Source organism: Lissotriton helveticus, chromosome 2_1 (genome assembly GCF_964261635.1).
Source record: "Lissotriton helveticus chromosome 2_1, aLisHel1.1, whole genome shotgun sequence".
NCBI lineage: Eukaryota > Metazoa > Chordata > Amphibia > Caudata > Salamandridae > Lissotriton > Lissotriton helveticus.
This window is the reverse complement of record NC_136059.1, coordinates 773,182,118-773,206,105: the sequence shown is the minus strand read 5'-3', so window position 1 is coordinate 773,206,105 and position 23,988 is coordinate 773,182,118. Positions and strand designations below refer to the sequence as shown.

Below are 23,988 nucleotides of genomic sequence, written 5' to 3'. Positions count from 1 at the left end.
GTTAGGACCCGTATCATTGATGCATGCGTCAGGAATTGACCCGCTGGTAGGCCAGGATTCTCCACTAGCCCCTCGAACTGCACCAGGGCCCCATCGTCATAGAGGTCCGCCAACGTTTCAAGTCCCACCTGTGTCCAGTCTTGCAGGCGCGCTGCCGTCACCACTCCTCCCGGTCTGGGTAGTCCCTCCAGTGGCAATGCTGGGGCGTAGGGTGTAGTTTCCCTGGTTAATGTCAGTGCACGCTTGTAGCATCTCAGGGCCACCGCTACATGTAGTTGCGTCTCACGTGTCACTCCTCTGAGGGGGTGGAACAGTGCGAGAGCCTCCGCATGGGTCAGTGCTGGGGTTGTTGAGGCCGTATCGCTTAAGTTTCTGCCCGCGAGCCACGCTACCACCCATTGGAGCTGTGCGGCGAGGTAGTAATGCTCGTGGTTCGGGACCGCTAGTCCCCCCGAGGCCGTCGGGGCATACAATTTTTTCAGGGCCACCCTCGGTCTCCCCGCATTCCATATGAGGGTTCGCGTTAGGGCCTCCAGGTCTTTGAAGACCCGGGCCGGGACATATACCGGCAGGTTCGAATAGTAGTACAGAAGTCTGGGCAAGACTATCATTTTGGACAGGGTGATCCTGGCCGGGACATTAAGCGGGAGCGTGCCCCAGAATCGGATTTGTGCCCGCAAGGAGTTTATGGCTCGAACCAGGTTGCCATCCAGTATATCCGCCGCGTTCCTGTAAATGTGTATGCCCAGGTACTTAAAGGTGCCGGTATACCACGTCAGCGTCGTGTCCCCTAGCCGTACTACGCATTCCTGCATATCAGGGTGAAAGGGGAAAACCCCAGACTTACCCCAGTTGACCCTTAGACCCGAGTGTGTCGCGAATTCGCTGAGGGCACTGGTGAGTTCCGGGGGTATCCGCGTCAGGTCCCGGACGTAGAGGAGTAAATCATCGGCATACAAGGAAACCGCGTGCTCCCCGTCTGTCAATGGGATGCCCCACCGGGCGCCCTGCATCCTCAGAATCTCCGCCAGCGGTTCCATGGCCAATGAGAAGAGTAGGGGCGATAACGGGCAACCTTGTCGCGTTCCCCGCCTCACCTGTATAGCGTCCGAAATCAGGCTCCCTATCCGGACCCGGACGGTGGGCGTCTGGTATAGGAGTCCCACCATTTCCAGATAGTCGTCTCCCAGACCAAATGTTTGTATAACCGTTCTAAGGTACGGCCACTCCACTGAATCAAATGCCTTTTCCAGGTCTAATACTATGCAACCCGATCGTGGCCAAGGGTCTCTCGCGTACTCCTGCACCCTGAATAACCGGCGGATATTGAGCGATGTGCTGCGTGTGGGTACGAACCCGTTCTGGTCCGGGTGGACCAGGAGGGGCGTGTATTGGGCCAGTCTCCTCGCCAGAGTGGAGGCTAGTATTTTATAGTCAGTGTTTAGGAGGGCGAGTGGCCTGTATGAGCCCATAATCGTCCCCTCCTTTCCCGGTTTCAAGAGGGAGATCAGTGTGGCTTCGCTCAGGGAAGGGGGCAGGGAGGAATCTTCTAGAGCCGTCTCATATAATTTAACGAGTTCAGGAATCAGGAGGTCCTGGTAGGCTTTATAAAACTCCGCTGGGAGCCCGTCGGGGCCAGGGGACTTGCCGTTTGAGAGCGCTGCTATGGTCTCCCGGAGCTCCTCAGGGGCGAAGGGTGCCGCGAGGATAGCTCGTTGGGCGTCGGTGAGTGTCGGCAACGTCAACCGACGGAGATACTCCTCCGTATCCGGGGCGGGTGTGGGCAGGCAAGAGCGATACAGCGCTCCGTAGTGTGTAGTGAATGCTCTATGAATCTCTGACTGTGTGTGTAGGGGCGTCCCAGTCGCATCTAGCACCTTTGTGACTGGTTTCGTTCGGTCTTCACTGGCGATGAGCCACGACAGCAACTTTCCGGGCTTATCCCCCCTATCATGTGTGCGTGCCGCATGAGCCGCAAAATTCAGGCATCGGAGCCTCTCCAATAGCCGTTCGTGGGTCGCCTGCGCATGTCGAAGGCCAGCGATATTTCCTCCCGTCGAGTCCCGCTCATGCCGACTCAGTTCCTCCTCCACCCTCTGTAGGTCCCTCTCCACCTGACGTTTGAGATTCCCCTGTGTACCTAAACACTGCCCCCTAATGACCACCTTAAACGCCTCCCATTCCATTTGGAGAGAGGTGGCTGAGCCTGCGTTGTCCTCAAAGTAATGTACTATATGTGCAAACAGTGAAGCTCGGAAGGGCGCGTCCAGCAGGAGGTCTGGTTGCAGCTTCCAGGTGGGGACAGGGGGGCGGGCACTCTCCCTAGTGATGGTTAACATATGTGGGTTGTGGTCCGAATGTGTCCTACCCATGTAATGCGCGTCCGTCACTAGCGGGAGTAGATCATCCGTGAGCATGAATCTGTCCAATCGGGTGTGTAGAGTGTGGGCACCCGAATAGTACGAGTATATCCTGGCCGTGGGGTTCCGATGGCGCCACACATCATGCAAGTTCCAGTGTGAGGCCCAGGCTATAAGAGCTTTCATGGCGCCTACTACTGGCGCATTGGGTAGTGGTGGGAATGAGCGGTCCAGTGTGGTGTCCAGTACACTATTATAATCCCCTCCCAGCACCCAGGGGACCCCATGCCAATGTGCCAGTGTCGCGGAGACCGTCTCGAGGAAGCCCTGTTGGTCCGTGTTAGGGGCATAGAGCGACGCCACCACCAGCGGTCGCCCGTCTAGGCGCCCCTTCACTGCCACAAACCTCCCCTCCTTGTCTACGTGGGAGTCTTCTACCTCAAACGGGAGCCCCGGTCTGATCCATATCAGTGCCCCCCTAGCGTAAGAGGAGAACCCAGTTGCATAAATCTGTCCGCGCCATCGCCTGCGCAGGGTGTGTACCTCAGGGGCTGTTAGATGTGTCTCCTGGAGGAGCGCTATCTGTACCTTGTGTCTCTTTAAGTAGGAGTAAATCATGTATCTGCGTGCAGGTGTGTGTATTCCGCGTACATTCCAGGTACACAGTACTACTTCAGCCATCAGCATATAACAAGTCAGTCACACCCACTCCCTCCCCACACCAAGCGCCTCCCCAAGGGGCCCTCCACCACCCAGCGTCAGAGCATCCTCAGCTTTTTTCGAGCAGCACCCAGGAGAGCCCAGTGAGCACCCCCATAGGTCATGTATGCAGCGTTGCACAGTAGGGAAAGGGGGGGTAAACATTAACTGGGGGGAATACCATCGGGTCGGTTGCCAAACGTGCAGCCGTCCAAACTTTTTGCAAAAAGTACGAACAGTCCATGCTGGGGGGTCGCTGCCCATCGCGCAGTCCAAGTGCCCAGTGAGAGTTCGTCGAGCGTGAAGGCGTGAGTGCCCTCCCAGGGGGGTGTGTAGTGTAGGCCCGATCGGCCATCAGGCCGGCCCACTGGCTGGTTAGTAACATGTCCAGAAAGTCATGGGGTGACTGCCCCAGCCGAGCCTGGAGTCGTTAACTATCGCCCACTTATAGGGATCCCGCAATGTAGCGGCCCTCGTGGCAGGGGTGCCACCGGGCAGCTGCTCCGTAACAAGTTACTGCAAACATGACATTGTCTCAACTTACTGCGTGTTCCGTGTCCGTCTCCACCAGGCCTCGCTGTGTCTTTACCTCTATCACTGGCGGCCCCGTGGTATGGCACTCCTCCATTAGCCAAACAGGTCCGATGTCTGCGGAGTGATGTCGGGCAGCCCATTCGAGAGCTGCGAGTCCGGGAGTCCATAGATCGCTTCGTCGTCGCTTGGTAATACTCTGGGGCTGTGGGCGGGCGGGGAGCGTTGTGAAGGGGAGCCACTGAGCTCCGAGACCATTCGCAGAGCTTCCTGTTGTTCCCTGCGCACCTCCTCCTCTGGTGGGCTCGCGCTGTGTTGGGTGCTGCTGGCCGCTGGAGAGGGTGACCTAGCTCCACGTCTCCTGTTAGACCTCCTGCGTTTCCTTGGCCTGTCCGGGCGACCCGACCTCCCGGTGTTTTTATCCGTCCCATTGTCCAGCCAGGCTTCCACATCCTCCGAGGAGTCAAAGAAGTGCGTTTTCTCGTTCGCTACCACCCTGAGTTTTGCTGGGAAGAGGAGGGAGTACGTAAGTCCCAGCTGTCGTAGCCTCCGCTTCACTATTAGGAATGAATGTCGTTGGCGTTGCACCTGGATCGTGTAGTCTGGGAAGAACATTATATTCGCGTTCTCGACCTGTATGGTGCCCAATTTCCGAGTCTCTCTCAGGACAGCATCCCGGTCCCTGTAATTCAGGATACGGAGCAGGAATGGGCGCGGGTTGGAGCCGGTGTGCAGTGGCCTTGACGGGACTCTGTGCGCCCGTTCCACCACGAAGTGCGGTGAGAGGGTACCTTCCGGCAGCAGGGTGCGTAACCATTCTTCTACGTGGGTGGTCGGATCCTTGCCTTCCCATTTTTCGGGCAAACCCACTATGCGGACGTTATTGCGTCTCGCCCGCCCTTCTGCATCCTCTGCCCTGTCCTCCAGGAACTCCACCCTGTTGAGGAGATCTTTAATCTGCTTGTCTGACTGGGCGACCCGAGGTTCCATGCCCGTCACCGTGGTTTCCAGGGTTTTGGTGCGCTCAGCCAGTTTCTTGTGATCTTCCTTCAGGTGCGTTAGGTCAATGGCGACTCCGTCTATTTTCGCCTCCAGGGACGTCCGGGTGGACTGGATGGAACTTTCCAGGCGTTCCATGGCTGCCAGCACCGAGTCCAGTTTAGTCGCCACCGGATCCGCGTCCGTTTGTTTCTGCGTCTTATCCATTTTGCCCTTTTGGGACGCGGTCCCCGTTCCCGTGCGTTTTCCGGCACCCCCGGACATGGGCGGGCGCTGGCCTTCGGGGGACCCCGGCGGGGTGTCGGTTTGCGGCCGCGGTACTTGTCAGTGCCACCGGCTGGGGTTCCGGCAATGTTCCTAGGTCGGGGAGTGAAGGGATGTCCACCTTGGAGTCTCCCGTGAGGTTGGACTGCGCGGGTCGGATTCCGGCCCAGGCAACGTGTGGCTCCGTGTCGCTTCTGTGGCGAGGCGTAATTGAAGCTCCCCGTCGACTCCCCGTTATGTCGGGCGTCTCGTTATGCCGCGGCCTAGAGGGCGCCGAAATCCTGTGGCGTTCAGCTGTAGCGCGTGTGGTGTGCAGTAGGTAGCGTCTTCCTGCGGCGTCCGCCACACCTAATAGTCTCTGTGGACCCGTGCCCGCGGCCTGGCTGCCGTTAGCAATGGCGGGTGGGGTGGGCAGTCGGGTTCTAGGTCTCCCAGGTGGTCCGCGGCTTCCGCCGGCTCCGCCCCACCAGTGCCTCGTGGTGTGTGCTGTAGCGACTGCCTGCGGTGCCCCCCCTGGATGTTTCGCTGCTGCCTGTTCCCTGGGCCCGGTCTGTGGCGCCGCGAGTGGCGGATCTGCGCTCAGGTGGGCGCTGCGTTCTCTGCGCCTCGCGCCTCGGCACTCACCGTGCAGGGCTGGCCTCTGACCTGGGGGGGTGTTCTGGGCTTCTGGTTGCTGCCCTGCCGGAGCCTGGGGGGTGCAGCCCCTCGGGAGTCCGAGCGTCACCCGGGTCCGCGTTCTCCAGCGCCGGTCCGCACCTGTGACAGTGGGCGATGGGGGATGGGCACCCCTCCGCTCCTCGGTTAATCGCGTCAGTCCGGATGGCGGTCCTCTGCGGCGCCGCACTTTCTGTGGCCCGCCGGGGGGCGATTACCGACTGTGTGTCCTGGCGTCGCTGCCGTTTGGTCGTGTCTCCCAAGGGTCCCGTTCGCGCGGCCCTCACTTCCGGTTACAGCACCGGGCTTTCCTGGTGGGTCTCGCCGGCGCCGTGAGCACCTCCTCGGCTGCGTCGGCCTCGTTGGTGCCGATGCGGTCTCGGGGCTCGTTGAACTCCGATTTTCGGTCCAACGCTGCGTGGGCACCTTTCGGTCACTCGCTGCTAGCCCTGGCCGGCCAGGCGGTGAATTTCACGGATAAATTGACCCCTGAGTGTGGGATCACGCTGGAGCTCCGCTAGGGTGCAGCCAGTCTCGCTGCGCGCGTAGCCACGCCCTCCGTGCGAGAAGTAACTCATGGAAAAGAATGCTAGCACAGAGTTTTGAAAATGAAGCAAGTAACAGACAATGTTCTGAACTGTGGAATTAAAAGGATCAATTTGTTTTGAATGATAGCATACAGATCTTTTCCATTTAGCCATATAGCATGCTCAAGTGGCAGATCAACAAGCTTAAGAATGGACATACAATTAGGTGGGAGATTGAAGCAACTACATTCTATCATCCCCGGAAGGCAGGTGTCCAGGTTGAGAGACTTGGGATCCAGATACCTGACTTCTCCATGGTTCTGAGTGATAAAGTCGCCCTGTTGGGGAGCTTCTCATGTGGAACTACAGAGAGGTCCAGTAACATTCACCAGGGCAGATGCACCCATGTGGGAGCTACTAGTATTAGCATAAGAGATGTTTTTTCTGATCTTCCGATCCAGAAATGGAAGGAGAGGAGGAAACGTGTAGGCAAATGTCCCTCACCAATTCACCCACAGTGCGTTGCCGCTGGATAGTGGGTGTGGGAACCTTGAGGCCAAGTTTTGGCATTTAACGTTGTTCGCAATTGCGAACAGATGTATTCGAGGGAGCCCCCATCTGTGTAAATATCGGAGAAGAACTTGTGGGTGAAGTTCCCACTTGTGGACTTGTTGCTGCAGCCTGCTGAGGAGGTTGGCAAAATCATTGTCTGTTCCCGGAAGGTACTACGCTAACAGATGAATGTTGTGATGGACAGACCAGAGCCAAATAGTCTGAGATAAGTGATATAATTGTGGAGAACATGCCCCTCCCCTCTCCCCCCAGTTTCTATGGGTAATACGTATTGTCCGACCGGACTAAGACAACTTGCTGATCAGGTGCGGTAGGTACGCTTTCAATGATGGATGAACAGCTTGAAGCGCTAGGTAGCTGATGTGGAGACCCAGGTGTTTGGTCTTCCAAAGACCCTGTACTGCGAGATCCTGCAAGTGTGCACCACATTCCATGAGTGATGCGTCTGTTGCAACAGTGATGTGGGGAACAGGGTCAAGAAAAGGCTGCCCCTGTAATAGGTTGTTGATGTTCCACCACTGCAGACAGTGATAAGTGTGGCAGCCTATCAACACTAGATTTTCCCAATGACCCAGTAACTGAGACCACTGTTGAGTTAAGTATTCATGCAACGTTTACATGAGTAGTCGTGCAAGAGGCACTATGGCAATGCAGGAGGCCATCACACCTAAGAGACGCATGGCTGTTCTGATTGAGAGTTGGAGATTTGAGATGAAATTGGGGTATTAACGCTTAGAAGACTGGATTCTTGTAGTATTGGAATAGGCTAGGCCAGGCCTACTTGTGTGTTCAGAACAGCACCTAATAAGGCTGAAACTGTAGTGGCTGAAGGTGAGACTTGGTGAAAATGCTGGTGAACCTTTAGAGATGAAGCAGATCTATTATTACCTGAGTGTGGTGTTGACACTGCTGGTGAGTGTTGGCTTTGATAAGCCAATCGCCCAGATATGGAAGTCCGTGGACTTTTTGTTTGCGTAGGTGTGCTGCTACCACCACAAAGCACTTAGTAAATACCCAAGGTGCTGTAATTATCCCGAAAGGAAGGACTTTGAACTGATGTCTGCCCCCACCACAAATCTGAGATATCTGCGATGTGCTGCGTGTATTGGTATATGAAAATAGGTCTCGTTTAGGTCTAGTGTAGCCATAAAGTCGACCTTTTGTAGAAGTGAGATAATATCTTGTAGGGTTACCATGTGGAAGTGCTCTGGACGGATTTATTTGTTTAGGGGCCTGAGATCTAGAATTGACCATAAAGAGCCGTCTGTTTTAGGAATTAGGAAGCACAGAGAGTACACTCTTGAACCATGGTGACATACAGGGACAGGTTCCATAGCTTCTTTGAGGAGGAGAGCTTGGACCTCCTGTTTGAGCAGTGTGAAGTTCCATTGATATTCTGTGATTGCAAGGAGGAACGTTGTGAGGTGTGTTAATGAGCTCAAGACAATAGTCATGTTGGATAATATCCAACACCCACTGGTATGAATTAACAGTTTGCCATGTGGGTAGGAAAAGTTGTAATCAACCTCCAAGAGGTAGGAGAGGGAAGTCATTGTTTGATGGTGGGTGTTATTCAGCGTGGGGAAGCGCTCTTGCCTTTGGAATTGTTTCCTCTGTAGGCCTCTCAGAAATAAACCTGAGGGGAGGTATGTTGACCCCGATTGCGCTGATATGAGATGAAGGTGTCAGAAGAGGTTGCTTTGGAACCTCCACAATAGGTGGGGTGGCGAAAGGAGCCTCAGGGAGCAGGTGTTTGGAGAGTCCACATTGCTTTTCCAGTCTCAGTCTTTTTTTCTAATGTTTGGTACACCTGAGGGTCAAACAGATTTTCTTTATCAAACGGCATGTTGCGCACATTGTGTTGAACTTCTGGTTTGAGACTAGAAATGCGGAGCCAATCATGCCTTCGTAGTAGGATGCTAGTATTAATACCCCAATCTGCAGTGTCAGCTGAGTCAAAGGCACAGATGATGGGGGTGTTGGGATAGAAGCTTGCCTTCAGAGAAAAGTTCTTGGCCCCATTTCTAGTGCTCATCTTGGAGGTATTGGAGAAGGTCTTCCACCTCTTGCCAGTGAGCACGATCATATTGAGCTAGATGGCCCATAGGTTTGGAGATACGCCATTAGTTGGCAGATTGTGCTGCAACCCTTTTTCCTGCCATGCCTATAGGTTTGCTTTCTTTATCGGACGGCTGGGTATCTCTGCTGACTTGTGAGTTTGCTCATTTGTGAGCAGTGGGGATGACCAGGGTGTATGGCGGAAGATGTACCCGCGTGTAAATGGGATAAGATGAGGAGGCCTTATACTTCCTTTCTACCCTGGATGTTGTAACCCTAGCCCTAATAGGATCTTTAAAGTTGGCGTCCGTATGCCTAAGCATGCGCTTTAGATTGGGAGATATTGTGCACGCCTGTGAGTGGAGGAAAGGGCCTCAAAGCGAAAATGATCTTCAAAGGGCTCTTTATGGAGTTCCACTTGATGGATTGAAGCAGCTATCCCTACAAGCTCCTGATAAGATATTGAGTCATTAGGAGGGGAAGATTGGGCATGATATAGATCTGTGTCCCCTGGTGGATTGATATAATAGATATCCCAGGGTTTAATATGTGGTGGTGTACCAAAAGTGTCCTGTCCCCGACCATGCCCTGTGGATAAGAATGTGGAGAGCACTGAGGTGACATATCCAATGGGGCTCCTGTAGAATTTGGTGGAGAGGGTGAAGCTGGTGGAGGTGGTGTGGGTGACGCAAGAGGTAAAGGACTGGTGGCCTTATCTGCCTTCTTGCTGTGTTTTGCAGGTAACCAGTACATCCAGAGCCTTCTAGAAAGATAATTGTCTTTTGTGTGGTGGAGGACTCAATGCCGAAGTTTGGCATGGATAAGGCCAGTATGAGGCTGGATGTGAATCTGGTTGTGTTTAGGCTCTTGGAGTCCAAGAAGGATTGGCTCCACTGGAATCCCAAAATCAGGCTTCGATGTCGGATGTAAAGGTTTTGGTGCCGGCACTGTAATTCACTGGCAGGCGTTCCGAGACCGAAGTGCTCGATTCTGAAGGTTTTGGCTTTCGTTGCCCTTTTGGTGCCGAGTCATAAGGAAGGGGGTCCGAAACAGTTGCTTGGTGCAGACCATGGCCAGAAGGCTGTGGTGGACCAAGGGCTTCTGTAAGATGCTCCAAAGGAGCCGCATGTCTTTTTGGCTGATTGACACAGTGTTGAGGGGCAAGGGGCACTGTACTCACAGTCTGCCGGGCAGGCATTACTTCCTCCATCTTCAGTTAGACCTCAGAGTCGGATCCGAAACTGCCCTCCATCAAGAACGCCTCTTCCTCCGCAACAGATGGTTGAGGATGCATTCTTTCTCCTCACTGTCGTCATGATCGAAAAGGTCAGGAGTGTCCTCTATTCTCCTTCGCAACACCTCAAGCCAACGTTCGCAAAGATCTCAAAAGCTTTTCTTGCAGTGAAAGGAGCAGCAAGCGTTGCAATTAGCTTCTCTGTGATTCACGGACAGGCAAAGATTACAGACCTGGTGTTAGTCAGACTGCGAGTACTTCGCATGGCAGCGAAGACTACATAAGAAGGGCGTCCGTCCATCACCAGCAAGACATTCTTCAGAAAACTTGATGGAGGCTGAAGATAGGCCGCAAAGGACGAGGTCCTACGGGGTTGGTGGTCGAAGTGACTCGATGAAATATGTAAAGTTCGATATGTAAGAATTGGAAACGCAGTTGAAACAATATAGACAAAGGGAAAGGTAGTGAGCGAACCAAAAAAACCACAACATTGGCAAACCGAGGTGTAGGCACACACATCGAAACCAGACGGTAGAACGAAAACAATTAACAATGGAATTGATGCTCATTCACATTATCACCAAGAGAAGGAGTCACTCTACCTCGTGACTCGAAGGACTTCTTTGAAGAAAAACAACTTGCACACATCCGGACCAAACACTAGATGGCAGGAGCATGCAACGCATGTGTACCTAAAACCACACATGCCTCGAACATATATTTTTGTTCTTTGGTGAATCCATCTGTTTGAGTCACTTCTTTCTAGGGGATTTGTATGCAATTATTAAGCAAATATGAACAGTTTACTCTCTCTATAATGTACAGATATTTACTGCATGTTAAGAATTATTTACCAGTTGTACAAGTCAATAAAACATTCATTAACTAACAGTTTGATTACAGGCACTCGACACATTATGAAATGTGATCAAACTGTTTCTTTAGGTTAACACAAGTGTTCTTAATTAGCCTCACCCAGAAATATGGGACGGAGTAGCAGGAAAGAGTCCATGATGAGGGAAAAATAATTAAAAGCCGTTATTGCCTCTTCAGGGAAGGAGAATTAGGCTACTTAGTACCCTCTGAGCGATAAATCCAATGTACTGAAGGTGATGAGAAACCTAACTCCTCTGTGCCAAAGAGTGCGACTAACAAAGCTTAAACACAGGGTCTATATTACCAGAAGCTGCTCTCACTGCCCACTATGAACTGTTCCCTGAACAAGGGGCCTGGGGGAATTAGGGGCCACAGGTACAGATTTTAGGAATAGAGAATTCATAAATTTTCTGCGAATCGCAATTAGGAAATTGCTATTCCTAATGTAAATGTAAATGTAAATGTAGTTGAGCTTATATAGCGCACAGCTACCCGCAGTGGGTGTCCCGGCGCTTGCTTAGGGAACCCGTCCTGGTATTCCCCTGTGAGATAGCAGGGTATCCACAAGGTGAAAGTCAGGCATCCCGCCGCGAGGGGCCGTTGTGGAGATTAAGCAAGCTATTGCCCAGAGTCGCAGAGTGTGAACCCGTGAGTCGAGGAGGCACCGGGGCGAGAATTATCGAGTCCGTGGAATTTTTAGCCCAAGACCCGCCGAGGCGGGGAATTGAACCCTGGTCCAGGACCAATCTCAGCTTTCGGGTCTGCTGCCTCTAACCCCTGAGCCACACTTCTCCAAACACATTAGGTTTCATTAAGCAATTCTTAACGGGGGTTGCAACATTGACCTACCTCATGACTATTTTCGGGGTTGATCGCAGTTTGCGACCCATTAAGAATTGCAGCTATCACAGGGATGGTGGCCTGCTGGTGTCAGCATAATTAAATATATTTAAACGAAATGCAAATCCGTCATTTAGCACTATATTTTAACATGCAATGTGCCCTTAAGTCATTTTGTGACATGAGGCCTTTCGTGCGAAAAAAATGCAAGTAGGAACAACACTATCTCGTGTTCTGCTGTTTGTGCAACCTTGATCTATCATTTTGCCACAATCTGTGGCGTAAGTATATGGAATAATTTCAGGATATTCGACTAACAAGCGAAATGCACATTTTCCAAAATCAAGCTAATTATGCCAGGGTTATTTATATTTCTCCTAGCCCTAGTTATTGTAATTGTACTCCTCATTTGAAGGTGTAGAATTCGGAATAGGAATATAATACTGCGCGCCCCACTGTGTTTCGAAACGGACGATATTTTTGTAATCCTTAAAAAAAATTGCCTATGAACAAAAGAGACATTTTTATTTACATATGTGTAATAGCAAGTTGATATACTGCAGCATTCTTCTTACACACTCTCCTGTACCCCAGTAATAGTATCAGAAACGCCTTCATTTTTTGAACCACTGAAAGGAAAGTAATCACTACATTAAATGAATCATCAGCAGCTGGTCAGAAGACACCATCTGACACTTGATGTGTTGCATAAAAGGCTCTAATTTCAGCGCCACAGAGGAGGAGAGAAAGACAGAAAAAAAAGACAAATAGAGAAAGCAAGTATGAAAAAGCAAACAACCAAAAACGAGCAGCCACAGAATGCTCCCTCACCCATAGGTGCTGGAAGTCGAGGTTCCCCTAAAATAGCCATGCTGAAGTTCAGAAGGTAAATGATTAAACACATGCCTTTAGATTTTGTTTTTATTATGTAGCATTTGCTGCAGTGGTCAAATGTCAGACTTTGCTGTCTGACAAATCCCTACTTATTTGGAAACTGGTGTTTACTTGTATTTCTCTGATTGCAAAGTGAGAGGATTTGTTTTAAAGTGGCCTAGGTGACAATCTTGCTGGGGTACAGGAAGTGAACGGAAAGGTTGTAGGAGTTCAGTTTTTTTTTCTACTATAGAAATACCTGTAAAATAAATATACACATATTTCTAAATACATAAGCAATTAGGAAAACACAAATGAACCACTTTTTTGTAATTCTGAAGTGCAATGGAAATGAAGATTGTAATAGAAACAAATAAAATCAGTTTACTTGGTGCAAATTATAAATATGAACTGAAACACGATTTACACACATCGTTTTATCAGTAAAACTCCGTGCATATGCAAATTTAGTCGCAATTTCAACAGAAAACGTTGTAAAGTTTTGTCTGATGCTTGTATTTTTCACAATCCCTATGGCTTAAGTCATATAACAATGGAAAAACCGCCACTCTGAAAACTGTTCCAGCACCACTGCCCTCAGCAAGGCTATAACTAAAGTAAATGTGTAATGGGGACATTCTAATGACTGGCCAACTCTCTCCCAAGCTTTCCACTCCAGGTTTCATTGATGATAACTTGGATTTTCTAATTATTTAAAATGACGATTCGAGGATTTTACAAGTGACACAAAACTAAATTAAAAACAGAAGGAGAAACCTATACCATATTTATCACGTAAGTGCGAAACACAAGGAACATGAATCAAGGGATTCGAAAAATACATCTATTTTTTAGCCTTCCTAATTCCACACCTTCAACTTAAACACTATAGGGAAACCCACAGCATATTTAATCGATGACCGCTCAAAATACATTTCATACACATTTAACCATTTACATTTCTAAATTGAATGATATGCGAAATTACCTATGTTGGATATTTCCAGGATGGATTTCTTCAGGAGGTATTCTCCATGGGCAATTTATTCTGCCGCCTGGAAGACGTTTGAAATCAAATTGGCAGCAGATTTTGGGATCAGGACCGCATGTATGGGGAATATCATAGCTGTAAAAAGGCATCATGTGGCATAAAATATCGGTGCTGGATTCAGAATCTGAATAAAACAGGATCAAAAAGGAAAACGTCTGAATAAGTAATCTCCTCTTATACAGCAAGACTTATTCTCACCCCTTTCACAGGTACTCGGAAAACTGTCGCTTTAATTTCAATTTGTAAAATTTTACCTGAAGCCAATATTCTTGAAAATCTCACTACAATAAAATACTCAGACCTGACCCTTTTCCATTCACTTACCTCAGCTGTTACATTTTTGCAGCAAATATAAATGAATCTACTACTGCTCTTTTATTGCTAGAGGACTGCACAGATTGCCGCTCCGCACGATCGCCGCCACAGATGACATCATAACCCTACTCGACCACAGAGAAACTGATCCTCCACGACCTCTCGGTGGCTTTCTACACCATCTCCCACCACACCCTCATCAACAGACTCCGCAGATTAGGGATTCAGCAGAACACCTTCAAATGGATCGCCTTATTCCTCACAGGACACATACAGAGCATCTGTCTGCCTTTCTTCACCTTCGCCCCCCAAGAAACTCATCTGTGACGTATCCCAAAGATCATCCCTCAGCCTCACACTCTTCAACATCTACATGACCCCCCTCGTCAGTTCCCATGGACTCAGCATAATCTTCTATGCTTACGCCATCCAACTAATCCTCACGCTCACCGAAGATCCCTCCAACACTAGAACCAACTTCCACAACGCAATGACCAACATAGCCAATTGGATGAGAGACAACTGCCTCACACTGAATTTGGACAAAACAGAAGTGCTGACATTTGGAAAGAACACCGCCACTTGGGACCAAACCTGGTGGCTGGTGGAACTCGGACCAACACACACACCGACTGACCATGCATGCAACCTGGGCATCATCTTCGACAGCCCACTGACCATGAAACGCCAAATCAACACAGTTGCCTCCTCCTGCTTTCAAACCCTCTCATTGCTCTATAGAATCTTAAGATGGAACCCACTCAACACCAGAAACACCATCACCCAGTCACTCACCACCAGCCACCTTGAGAACGGACATGCCCGATACACTGGAATCTACACCTATCTCCTCAGATGACTCCAGACTATACAGAACAGTATAGCCAGACTCATCCTGGACCTCCCTAAATGGACCCACCCCACACCACACCACACCTCAGAACCCGAAATGCCACTGCTTCCAGTTCAGAAGAGATGCCAGTTCAAGATCCTTAAGCATGCCAACAAATCCTTACACAACTAGGGACCGTCCAACCTAAACTATCGACTGAAATTCCAGCAGCCCTCAAGACACCTGCATTCCACCTCACTTGACCTCACCCACACCCCATGTAACCACTGCAGTGGTGGCCACTCCTTCTCCTACATCGCCACCTAGTCCTGGAACAACCTACCCCTCAACCTACAGATTACACCCACCCTAGAAGTCTTCAAGAAGAAACTCAAGACCTGTTTTTTTTACTAAGCTCTGGCAGCATCAGCGCCCAGATACCCCAAGGGGTGATAGAATTGTATTAAAATAAATATTGATTTATTATTCATCAAAAAGAAAACATATTAGTTCTACTATCGACTCCGTACCACAAAATATGGAAATGTGCTGGTCTTCAAAACTGCAACAAAACAAGATTGAATATAATCTATGAATAAACACCTTGTTGAAATATATTTCTTTTAAAATTAATGTCACTGAAAAAAACGTAAGCAGGATCTAATTAATGAATTCACCACTCTTGAGCTAGAAAATCTATAATCTAACAATATTCTCTGAACCAGCACACTTTTGTACAATTAGTGTTACCTTCAAGTGTCCAAAAACCGATAATTTTAGGCACCACTGCCAGCTTGTTCCTCTATTACAAGGTTTACAATATAGGGGTGATTCTTCACCCTCCAGATAGGTAGCTTACTAGCAAACATAAAACCAATAATAAAAAAGTTATAGTTGCAGAAATATTTCCTCTATATATAATTAAAACGTATATTCTCTTGTAGAGAGGGTGGCTGACCATTAAGGAGGTTGGCATTGTTGTGTAAGAGCCCTGTTTCAGGTGCAAATAAACCTAGTTTAAGAAGGGTTCCAAGTCATAAGGCTCTGTGTTGTACCTGGAACTTCTCTACATCCCAACTTGGTACTGGTGATCCTTGTATAGTTAAACTGGTTCAGCATAGTTGAACTGGTGCGTTGAGTGTGCTGCTGACTAAACAGGGGTGAGTTACTGCTGTGGATGTGGCACTACCTTCATTCCAGACCTGATGGGGTGGAGATTCCAGTTCTCTTGCCAGACTTTTCTAACACAGATCCTGAAACGTGATGAACCATGCACAGGTACCTCCTGCAAACTGTACTCTGTGCTCAGGTAAGCAGCACTTTTCAGCAGCACTTCTACTCTCTGGGAGAAGTGCTTGTGGGCACGAAGGAGTGGTGTAGATTCACCATGATCAGGAGGAAGCTGAAATCGCTGGCAGGGGGATGGTAGGATTAAAATAAAAAAGACAACTCTCAGGCTATCGCACTTAATGGACAATCTGTCAGGTGTCCCAAGTGAATGGTGCTGGATATTCCTTGTAGCAAACTTCACATAGAGGGCTGTCAACTGCAACAATGTTTTGGGGCATATTAGGCCACATACTACTTACAGACTTAACATTACAATTGTGAACTATATCAGGGACAGGTCCTGATGGAAGTAAATCTATCTGCAAGAAGTAGGCAGTTTGAAAGTACCAAAACAAAGGGCGCTAGAATGTGCAGCTTCCATACAATCACTGGGGAGAGAATGTGGCCTAACAGCTAGGGCGGTTGACCTCGGAGCAGGGGAACTGGATTCGAGTCTTGGTAGGGACACCCAACATTATGTGATCCTGAGAAAATCACTTAATCTCCCTGTTCCTTAAAAAAAATGAACGCGTCTGTCTGTAACGTAACTGGTGCTCATTTAAAGCACTCTGATACCATCGGGTCTAGTTCACACTGTATAAAACTCAACAAAAAAATGCTGGAATGAGTAGGTAGTTATAGTTAGGACCTATTATGCATAGGAAATCCGCAACATTCTATTCCCAATATCTTTGGCACTGATTGATGAATCTTTGCGAAATTTTCCAAACATTTGGTCAGCTTTGGTCCGCTTCTATCCTGAAAGTTTCGGGGTGATTCGTCAAGTGGGGGCCGAGAAAAAAGGGAGGTCCCAAAACGTATTTTCCCCATGCAATTTCCCCTAGGACCTTTAGCCACAGCTACAGCCCGAACGGCTGAACGGAATTACGCCAAATTTGGCAAAGAGGTAGTCCTTAGTTCAGACTTGTGCCTTTTGCTTATATGGTGTCAATCTGTTCAGTAGTTCCTTAGAAAATGACAGTTAAAGTCATTTATATATCATGGGCGCGGTGGATCCGCGGAGTGTGCGAGGATTGTCATTGTACCATAAGCGCACCCTTCCGATCACGCGTTGAATGCTAATTGGCTGTCAAGTGGTTGTCAACATTCGAAACCAGGAACTGTTGGCAGCCATTTTGTGCCTCGGTAGAAGCGAGGCTGAGGAAGTCAGTGAAATATATGTGCAAAACAGAAAAAGGGGGCAGGGTAGAAATAATTTTACCCTCTAGACCTGCTTAGGGGGTCCCAAAAGGACCCCCAGGGCCCACATTTATTTATTTTTTTAAACCTGGCAGGTGCGTGTAGGGTGCGCGGACTGTGCCGTAAAATAAATAAAATAAAACAGTTTTTTTTATAATTAGTCCCCGGAGGATTAAATACCGGGGGCAAAATTATTAAATTTTATGTGGGGCCAAGAGGGGCCCCCCAGCCTCGGGGATCGTCACCCCCCGGGGCTAAAAAAAAAACCAAAATGGTGGGGGAGGGGTCAAAGGTCTCCAAAGCCTTGGGGACCACCACCCTCCGGGGCTTTATGTATTGTGGGAGGGGGACTGCGTGGCCCCGCTCCTGGAGCACTGAAGGGCCCCGTTACCTCCGATACAAAAAAAATGGTTGGGGGGGGCTGCAAGGTCTCCAAAGCCCCGGGGACCAACACTCCCTGGGGCTTTATGTATTGTGGGAGGGCCGTTTCCTGCAGTGTCCCGGGGTGTCCATCCAGCCCTCCTATAGCAAGGAAATCAGTTTTCTCTTTCAAAATGTAAATCAGATTGCTTTTCCACGTGGCGAGCTGCATGTTAGTAGGTCTCCATGTGGAAAAGTAATGCCTGCTCCCAAACGCGTAGAAGTTGTGCACCAAAGGCACTGGAGTCGCGCACCCTACAGATTATGAGTCGTGCATCCAGCGCGTGCTGCGCTGGGTTCGTGACTTTTACTTTTACCGTAAAAAAATAGACCCTATCAGTAATTTCTAATATTCCCGGGGACCGTACTCCCCAGGTCTTATAAAAAATGTTGGGGACCGTGGGGGGAGCCACAATGTCCCCACGGTCCCGCCGGCTTCCCGCGTTCTTCGGGAGCCGGCTTTGCTTTTCCGCATGGGGAGATGCTAACTTGCATGTGGAAACGCAATCTGGTTTGGATTTTGAAAGTGAGATCCGATTTCACTGCTCTGTCTTTCAAAATGCAAACTAAGTTTGCTATGGAAGGGCGGAAGGCGTGAGACTCCCGCCCTCTCATAGGCACCCCGGAACACTGCAGGAGCCGGCCCTGGGGCTTGGCGGTCCCCAGGGCCCTCGAGGTCTCCAGGCAGAGGGTCACGCAGCCTGCCTCCCACAATACACAAATCCCCGGGGCGTGGTGGTTCCCGGGGCTTATGGGGCATCGTTGAGGCTCACACACTTCTAATTTTGCATGTGGGGGCCTTGAACGCAAAGGTGGCGCAAGGGAGTTGTAAACCTGGTACACAGAGTTTTGTTTTACTTTGCTTTCCTTTCTGTAATGTAGAGGATCCAGGGTAAATATAACGGTTTCTGTACAGCCAGTATCTTTCAACCCTACCCCCAAACGGCTTTCTGCCTGTTACCATAGTAACAGTTCATGGAACACTTACGTGAGCACAGAGGTTAGAAGTACACCACACTATGTTGCTCAGAAAAAAGTTACTGTGCTGGAGTTTTAAAACTTTTCCATAGGAACAGTTAGTCGTAGCTATAGACTCTGGTAAAGACCAGGTAAAGAGTTGGCCTCAGAATTATACTTCAAATTATCAATATCATTTCTATTGGGGACCAACACCCTCCAAAAAAAGAAGACGTATATACTTTTTTGAAATTAATTTTTATTAAAACAACAATAAATAACTGGAAATGTAACTTAAAGATAACAATATATTAAATAACTAGAAACATAACTTTAACAAAACAATAGAATAAACAAAATGTGATATGGACTCCAATAGACGTATGGTAGGTAATCTGCAAAACAAAAATGAAAATTAGTGTTTAAAATTAGATCAATGTGACTAAATGAGGTCAAACATTACAAGTCAAGGTAACACGTGGCGATATTTCCTTATTTTTATGTCATCAGTGTGCCTGATACATTTCACTTGTCTTATAGGCCCGCGTTCAAGAGGTGTCTGTATGAAAGTGCCTACGGCGTCAGATTTACACTATAGATCAACAGGTCATTAAAACGATTCAGAGATGAGAGAGAATTAGGCGAGAGATCAAGTCATTATGCAGGACAATATTCTTTAGGGCTTATTTACAAGACTTGTGCCACTTTTGTGTTACTTTTCTTATATTGAAAGCGATGCAAATGTGGCGCAAGGGGATTGTAAATAAGCTCTTTTAATTCTAATGCATTTAATCGGAAGGATTGTATATCTAGGCCGCTCTGCTTAAACACTGTGGCCAACAGAGTTCACAACTTGAACTCAGCTTTGGTTCTACACGTCAGAGTGGACAGCAGCGTCCATAACATTAAAACAGAAAGAGAAACGATGTGAGAGAGTGAAAGAGAGAAAAAACCAACATTAAAAGTGTGAGAGAGAGAAAGTTATAGATAGAGCAGTTAATACTGGAGAAAATACTCGTAGCTCACCTTTTGCCTCCGTTGTGCGTCCAAGCACGTGCTGGTTCATAGTGCACCCTCTACTTTAGTGATCTGAAAGATTGTATATAGAGTTAGTAATAGCATAGTACATACAAATGCACACATATATATTTTTGGTTTATTTATTTGTACACTCATGATACTATATTACAACAAGTTCCACTGTAAGGAGGTGTCTGTGCACTGTTTTTTCCAAAGTAGAATATCCCATGCATTTCCACTGCATAACGTTGACTTCTCAATATTGGGTATCTAGAATGTTGCACCCCATTGACTCGTAGAGTCCGGAGGTGAGTGTTTTTTTGGGGGGAAGTCAGAGGCAGATTTAGAAGCTCCTTGCACCACTTTTCCCATGTTAAAAGTGACACAAAAGTGGTGCAAAGGGCTCGTACATCTGTCCCTCAAACTGTTGTTACCTATCTAGTCTCACTGCCTGGAGGTAATTGTACATTTCTACGCAGTCAAGCTGCTGCACACTACTCACTCTCTCCTGTCACAGATGACTTGTCGTTTCATAAACAAGCTTCTTTGTTCACCTTTAGCTATTGGCCTGATTCAAAGAGGGTGCACTACGTGTCGAAGCAGCCTTCTCAGAAGTTGTTACAATGGCCACGCATCATTGCAGAATCCTTGAACGTTGAGTTTTACAGGTGTGGGGGGTGGGCGCCAATTTGTGAAACACAACCTGTAAGATAAAAAGGAAGTTAACATTGTGTTTCATTTTTTTTATCAAATGAGAAAGGAAGTGAGCGAGTGACTGCAAAGAATATTCGCAGCTCATCTTTCTGTTACCGGTGTGTTTTTCACCACGTGCCGGGACACAATGCACCCTGAAGCTCTACATCTAAAAGGTAGTAAAAGAAAGATGTTATGATTGGTATTTGTTACTATCTATATGTGGAGTTAAATAACATCGCCCTTTCAGACACCTTCCCTCTCGCATTTAAAAACAACTATTTGTATAGTTCATATGCCGGATGTTTGACCGATTATAAAAACGTTCCTGCTATTGGAAAAAAAATATATACATGCAATAAGATACGCTATACATGCTATCCTTCCGAAAGTCTTTAAAGACCTGGCTTTTCTCAAAATAATTCAGTTCCAACCAATTTACGATGTCTTGACACAACTCTCCTCTCACTCTGCGAGCAGTCTTCAGTGATTTTTACTGCCAAGACGCCCTCGGGCATTTGTGTGCTCTATAAATCCTAAAATCAAATCAAATGTAGGACTGAGTACGCCTAAATCGATGCATCACTTTTTTGTATCCAGTCTGCTGCAGCCCATCAACTCCCTCCGATGCGCACCCAGGCCTCACTGCTCACCTTTTCATGGACAGGACAGCTTCTACATCATGCAGTTCCGCTCTGCCACCAAGAAGTCTTACATATGGTGCTGAGTCTTGATATCGCTATGGCTAACGACATACTCGTGCTAGCATCATCACCATCGCAGGTTCTTCACCCGCTCAGTCCTTCCGGTACCACTAACTCAGTAACCAAAGAGGCCTACATGAGGTTGGTTCGGGCCTACATGAGGCGTCCAAACCACCAGGACGGGCTATCACAGCACTTGCGATGGGAGCAACTCTAAAATGGCGTACAGCACGTGGACCCCGTCTTTTTTATAGGTACGGTCACGTGTGTAGTGACGGATGCGCTGGATGGATGTGGTGTGTGCGTATACCAGCCATGAGGGAGTTTGTGTGTGCCGTTCTGACAACTAGACCTGGAAGTAAGGAATCACTACAATGGAAATCTGGGCAATGCTGCGTTTTTTTGTTTTTTCCTGGTAGCATAAGTGGAGTGGGATGGCCTGACGTATGGCAGTGCTGTGCGAGGCTCTCAACCATGATTACGGAGCTATGGGCGTGGTCCCGTCGTGAGTTATATGAGAAATCAAGTGATTCGGGTGTCCGTTTTAAGGTGCTGATGACACCTGGGTCTTAAAAGCAAATGTGTCATTATATCTGTAAAGTTTCACAACTTGGCCAACATGGAAGGTAGGTACGGGTTATCACTGACTCTATATTCGTTTATAGTTAAATGCATAAAAGATGGTGGACATGACGTATTTCTGCGATTATGGGAGTTTATTGTACATTCAGTGGAGTGTTGTAGCTGTAGCAATACAGGGCTGTTAAGTTGTAGTTTTTGGCACATGAAGGGCAGCTTGTGCGTATGTGGTTGTTCAGGTAGACTGTAGAACTTGATGCTGGAAATCCATGTTCGAGACTAAGAGTTGCGTCCACATCCTGTCATTGTAGAGTAATGACATAATGTACGCGTGCCTGAAAATGTATTGTAAATACGGTACTCATGTAAATAGCTGATATAGTTTTGGGTTGATTTTGCGCTATATAAATTTGCTTTTAAACAAAAAGGAGGAATAGCCCACACTGACTGTCACAGGTAAGATGGTTGCATACGCTATTTATAGCACAATATAAGGTGGTAGGGCGGAGGAGCAGCATTTTACAAACACAATAAATACGCAGACACAGATAGATAGTTGAAGTGGGTACGGGCATGTGTGCTCGACTCCATTGTATTACGTTGTTGTTGGTATACGTTGTTGGTAACAAGTAAAATAGTAATCATGATATCATATACAGATATTTAATCATAAACGGTTTATGACTTCTGCTGTACAAAGGTAGGAGTTTTGTAAGTGAAATAATACACAGAAGATTCTATCGTAAAGGGTTCATGAGTTAAGGGGGATCCGAGGTAGGGGCAGTTTGTGTGGAGCCTGCGATGATGCGTGGTTCAGGCAGACTGCACTGGTAAAATGTGTTTGGACTATTGAATTTTGCCTTAACAAGGGCACGTAGAAATTATTTATGGTGTACTGAGTTAGTGGTACGTCTGGTGTTTATCGTGTGCTGACCCTGCGATGATGCGTGGTCTGAGCGGGCTGTACTGAAATCATTCACTGTTGCATACTGGACTATATGAACTTTGAGGGGGGGAACTAGCATCGATGGTTATTAATTGCTCTGTAAACTAGGTCTACTGATTGCCCCCCATAACAAATTAAACAATTGCATTTCAGGTAGTGCATTCTAACTTTCTCAAAATGGGGACGTATGTCTGGTGGTGATGTTGAAGGTGATATCCGAGAGGTACTTGGTATTGCCGTTGGTGGAGGTACATTTTGGCTCAATTTTCTACATTCTTTCTTATCACAGTTCACAGAATGCAATGATTGAAGCTGCTTGTGCATACTAGCTGTGCAACAGCACTATTTTTTTGTCTGCTTTAAATAAATTAAGGCTGAATTTAATGCTGTCTGTAGTGTAGATGAAAAGGTAAATTGAAGTTGTGAACCCTCCTGTGCACAGTGTACATGGAAGCTAGTAGTCAGTACAGTTATAGAGCAATGCTTTTTTTCACTTATTTTAACAAAATCTGAATACATACAGTATAATTGTCTCTGCATTAAAAAAATCAAGCTTGAATTTCCTACTGTCTGTAGTGTAGATGCAAAGGTGAATTCAAGTTGTAAACCCTGCTGTCCACAGAGTACATCTTAGGGTGGAGTGCATCATCTGCAATTATGATTGAAGTGGAAGATAGAACATGTATGCAGCGTGCATTTTATTATTCAACTAAATGTATAAGTGATATAAAATAGTTTTCCAAGGAAGTATAATAAAGGGGTATTGTGTAGGGTTTGATAGGTGTTATACTTACTTTGGTTTACATTGAGTTAGTGGTACCTAAAACAAGGAGGTTCTGTGGAGCCTGCGATGATGCGTGGTCTGGGCAGGCTGTACTGATAGTAATGTTTTTGGTGTTGTGAATGGTGCCTTAGTAAGGCCACGTGATAATCATTTTTGGGGCACTGAGATACTAGTATCTTTGGTGCTTAGCGTATACATATTCTGTGATGATGCGTGGTCTGGGGGGAGGAGGGACAATAATTGGAGTAATGTGTTTTGTCGATTGGATTATGCATGAATTCCACTTAAAAGTGATAGTATGCCTCATTGCTGACATCAAACTGTTCACTCTTCTTTCCGATAATTTATGGTGCACTGAGTTAGTGGTATCTCTGGCGCTGACCTTGTACGTACTCTGTGATAATACATAATACAGGGGGCTGTACTGGGAGCAATGTTTTTGCCTAGTGAATTCTGCTTTAATAAGGCTACGGGGAAATGACTTGTGGTGCAGTGATTTAGTGGTAGCAAAAGAACTCAGCGTGTGTGTACCCTGTGATGATTAGTGGTTTGGGGGGGGTTGCAGAGGTATAATGTCTCTTGTCTACTGGAATGCGTCATGTACAATCATCATTCTATCTGAAAAAATCTGTAAATATACAGTACAATTGTCTCTGCATTAAATTAATCA

General features: G+C 47.6%; 1 protein-coding gene across 1 annotated transcript in view; it reads right to left on the bottom strand.

The window, feature by feature from the left end:
• Nucleotides 1–23,988, bottom strand: part of MAN2A1 (mannosidase alpha class 2A member 1) — a 1,212,885-nt gene that overhangs the window by 756,152 nt on the left and 432,745 nt on the right. Inside the window, exon 7 of the mRNA XM_078675492.1 lies at nucleotides 13,477–13,663. Coding sequence (XP_078531618.1) covers nucleotides 13,477–13,663 — 187 coding nt within the window. The remainder of the gene's footprint in view (nucleotides 1–13,476; nucleotides 13,664–23,988) is intronic.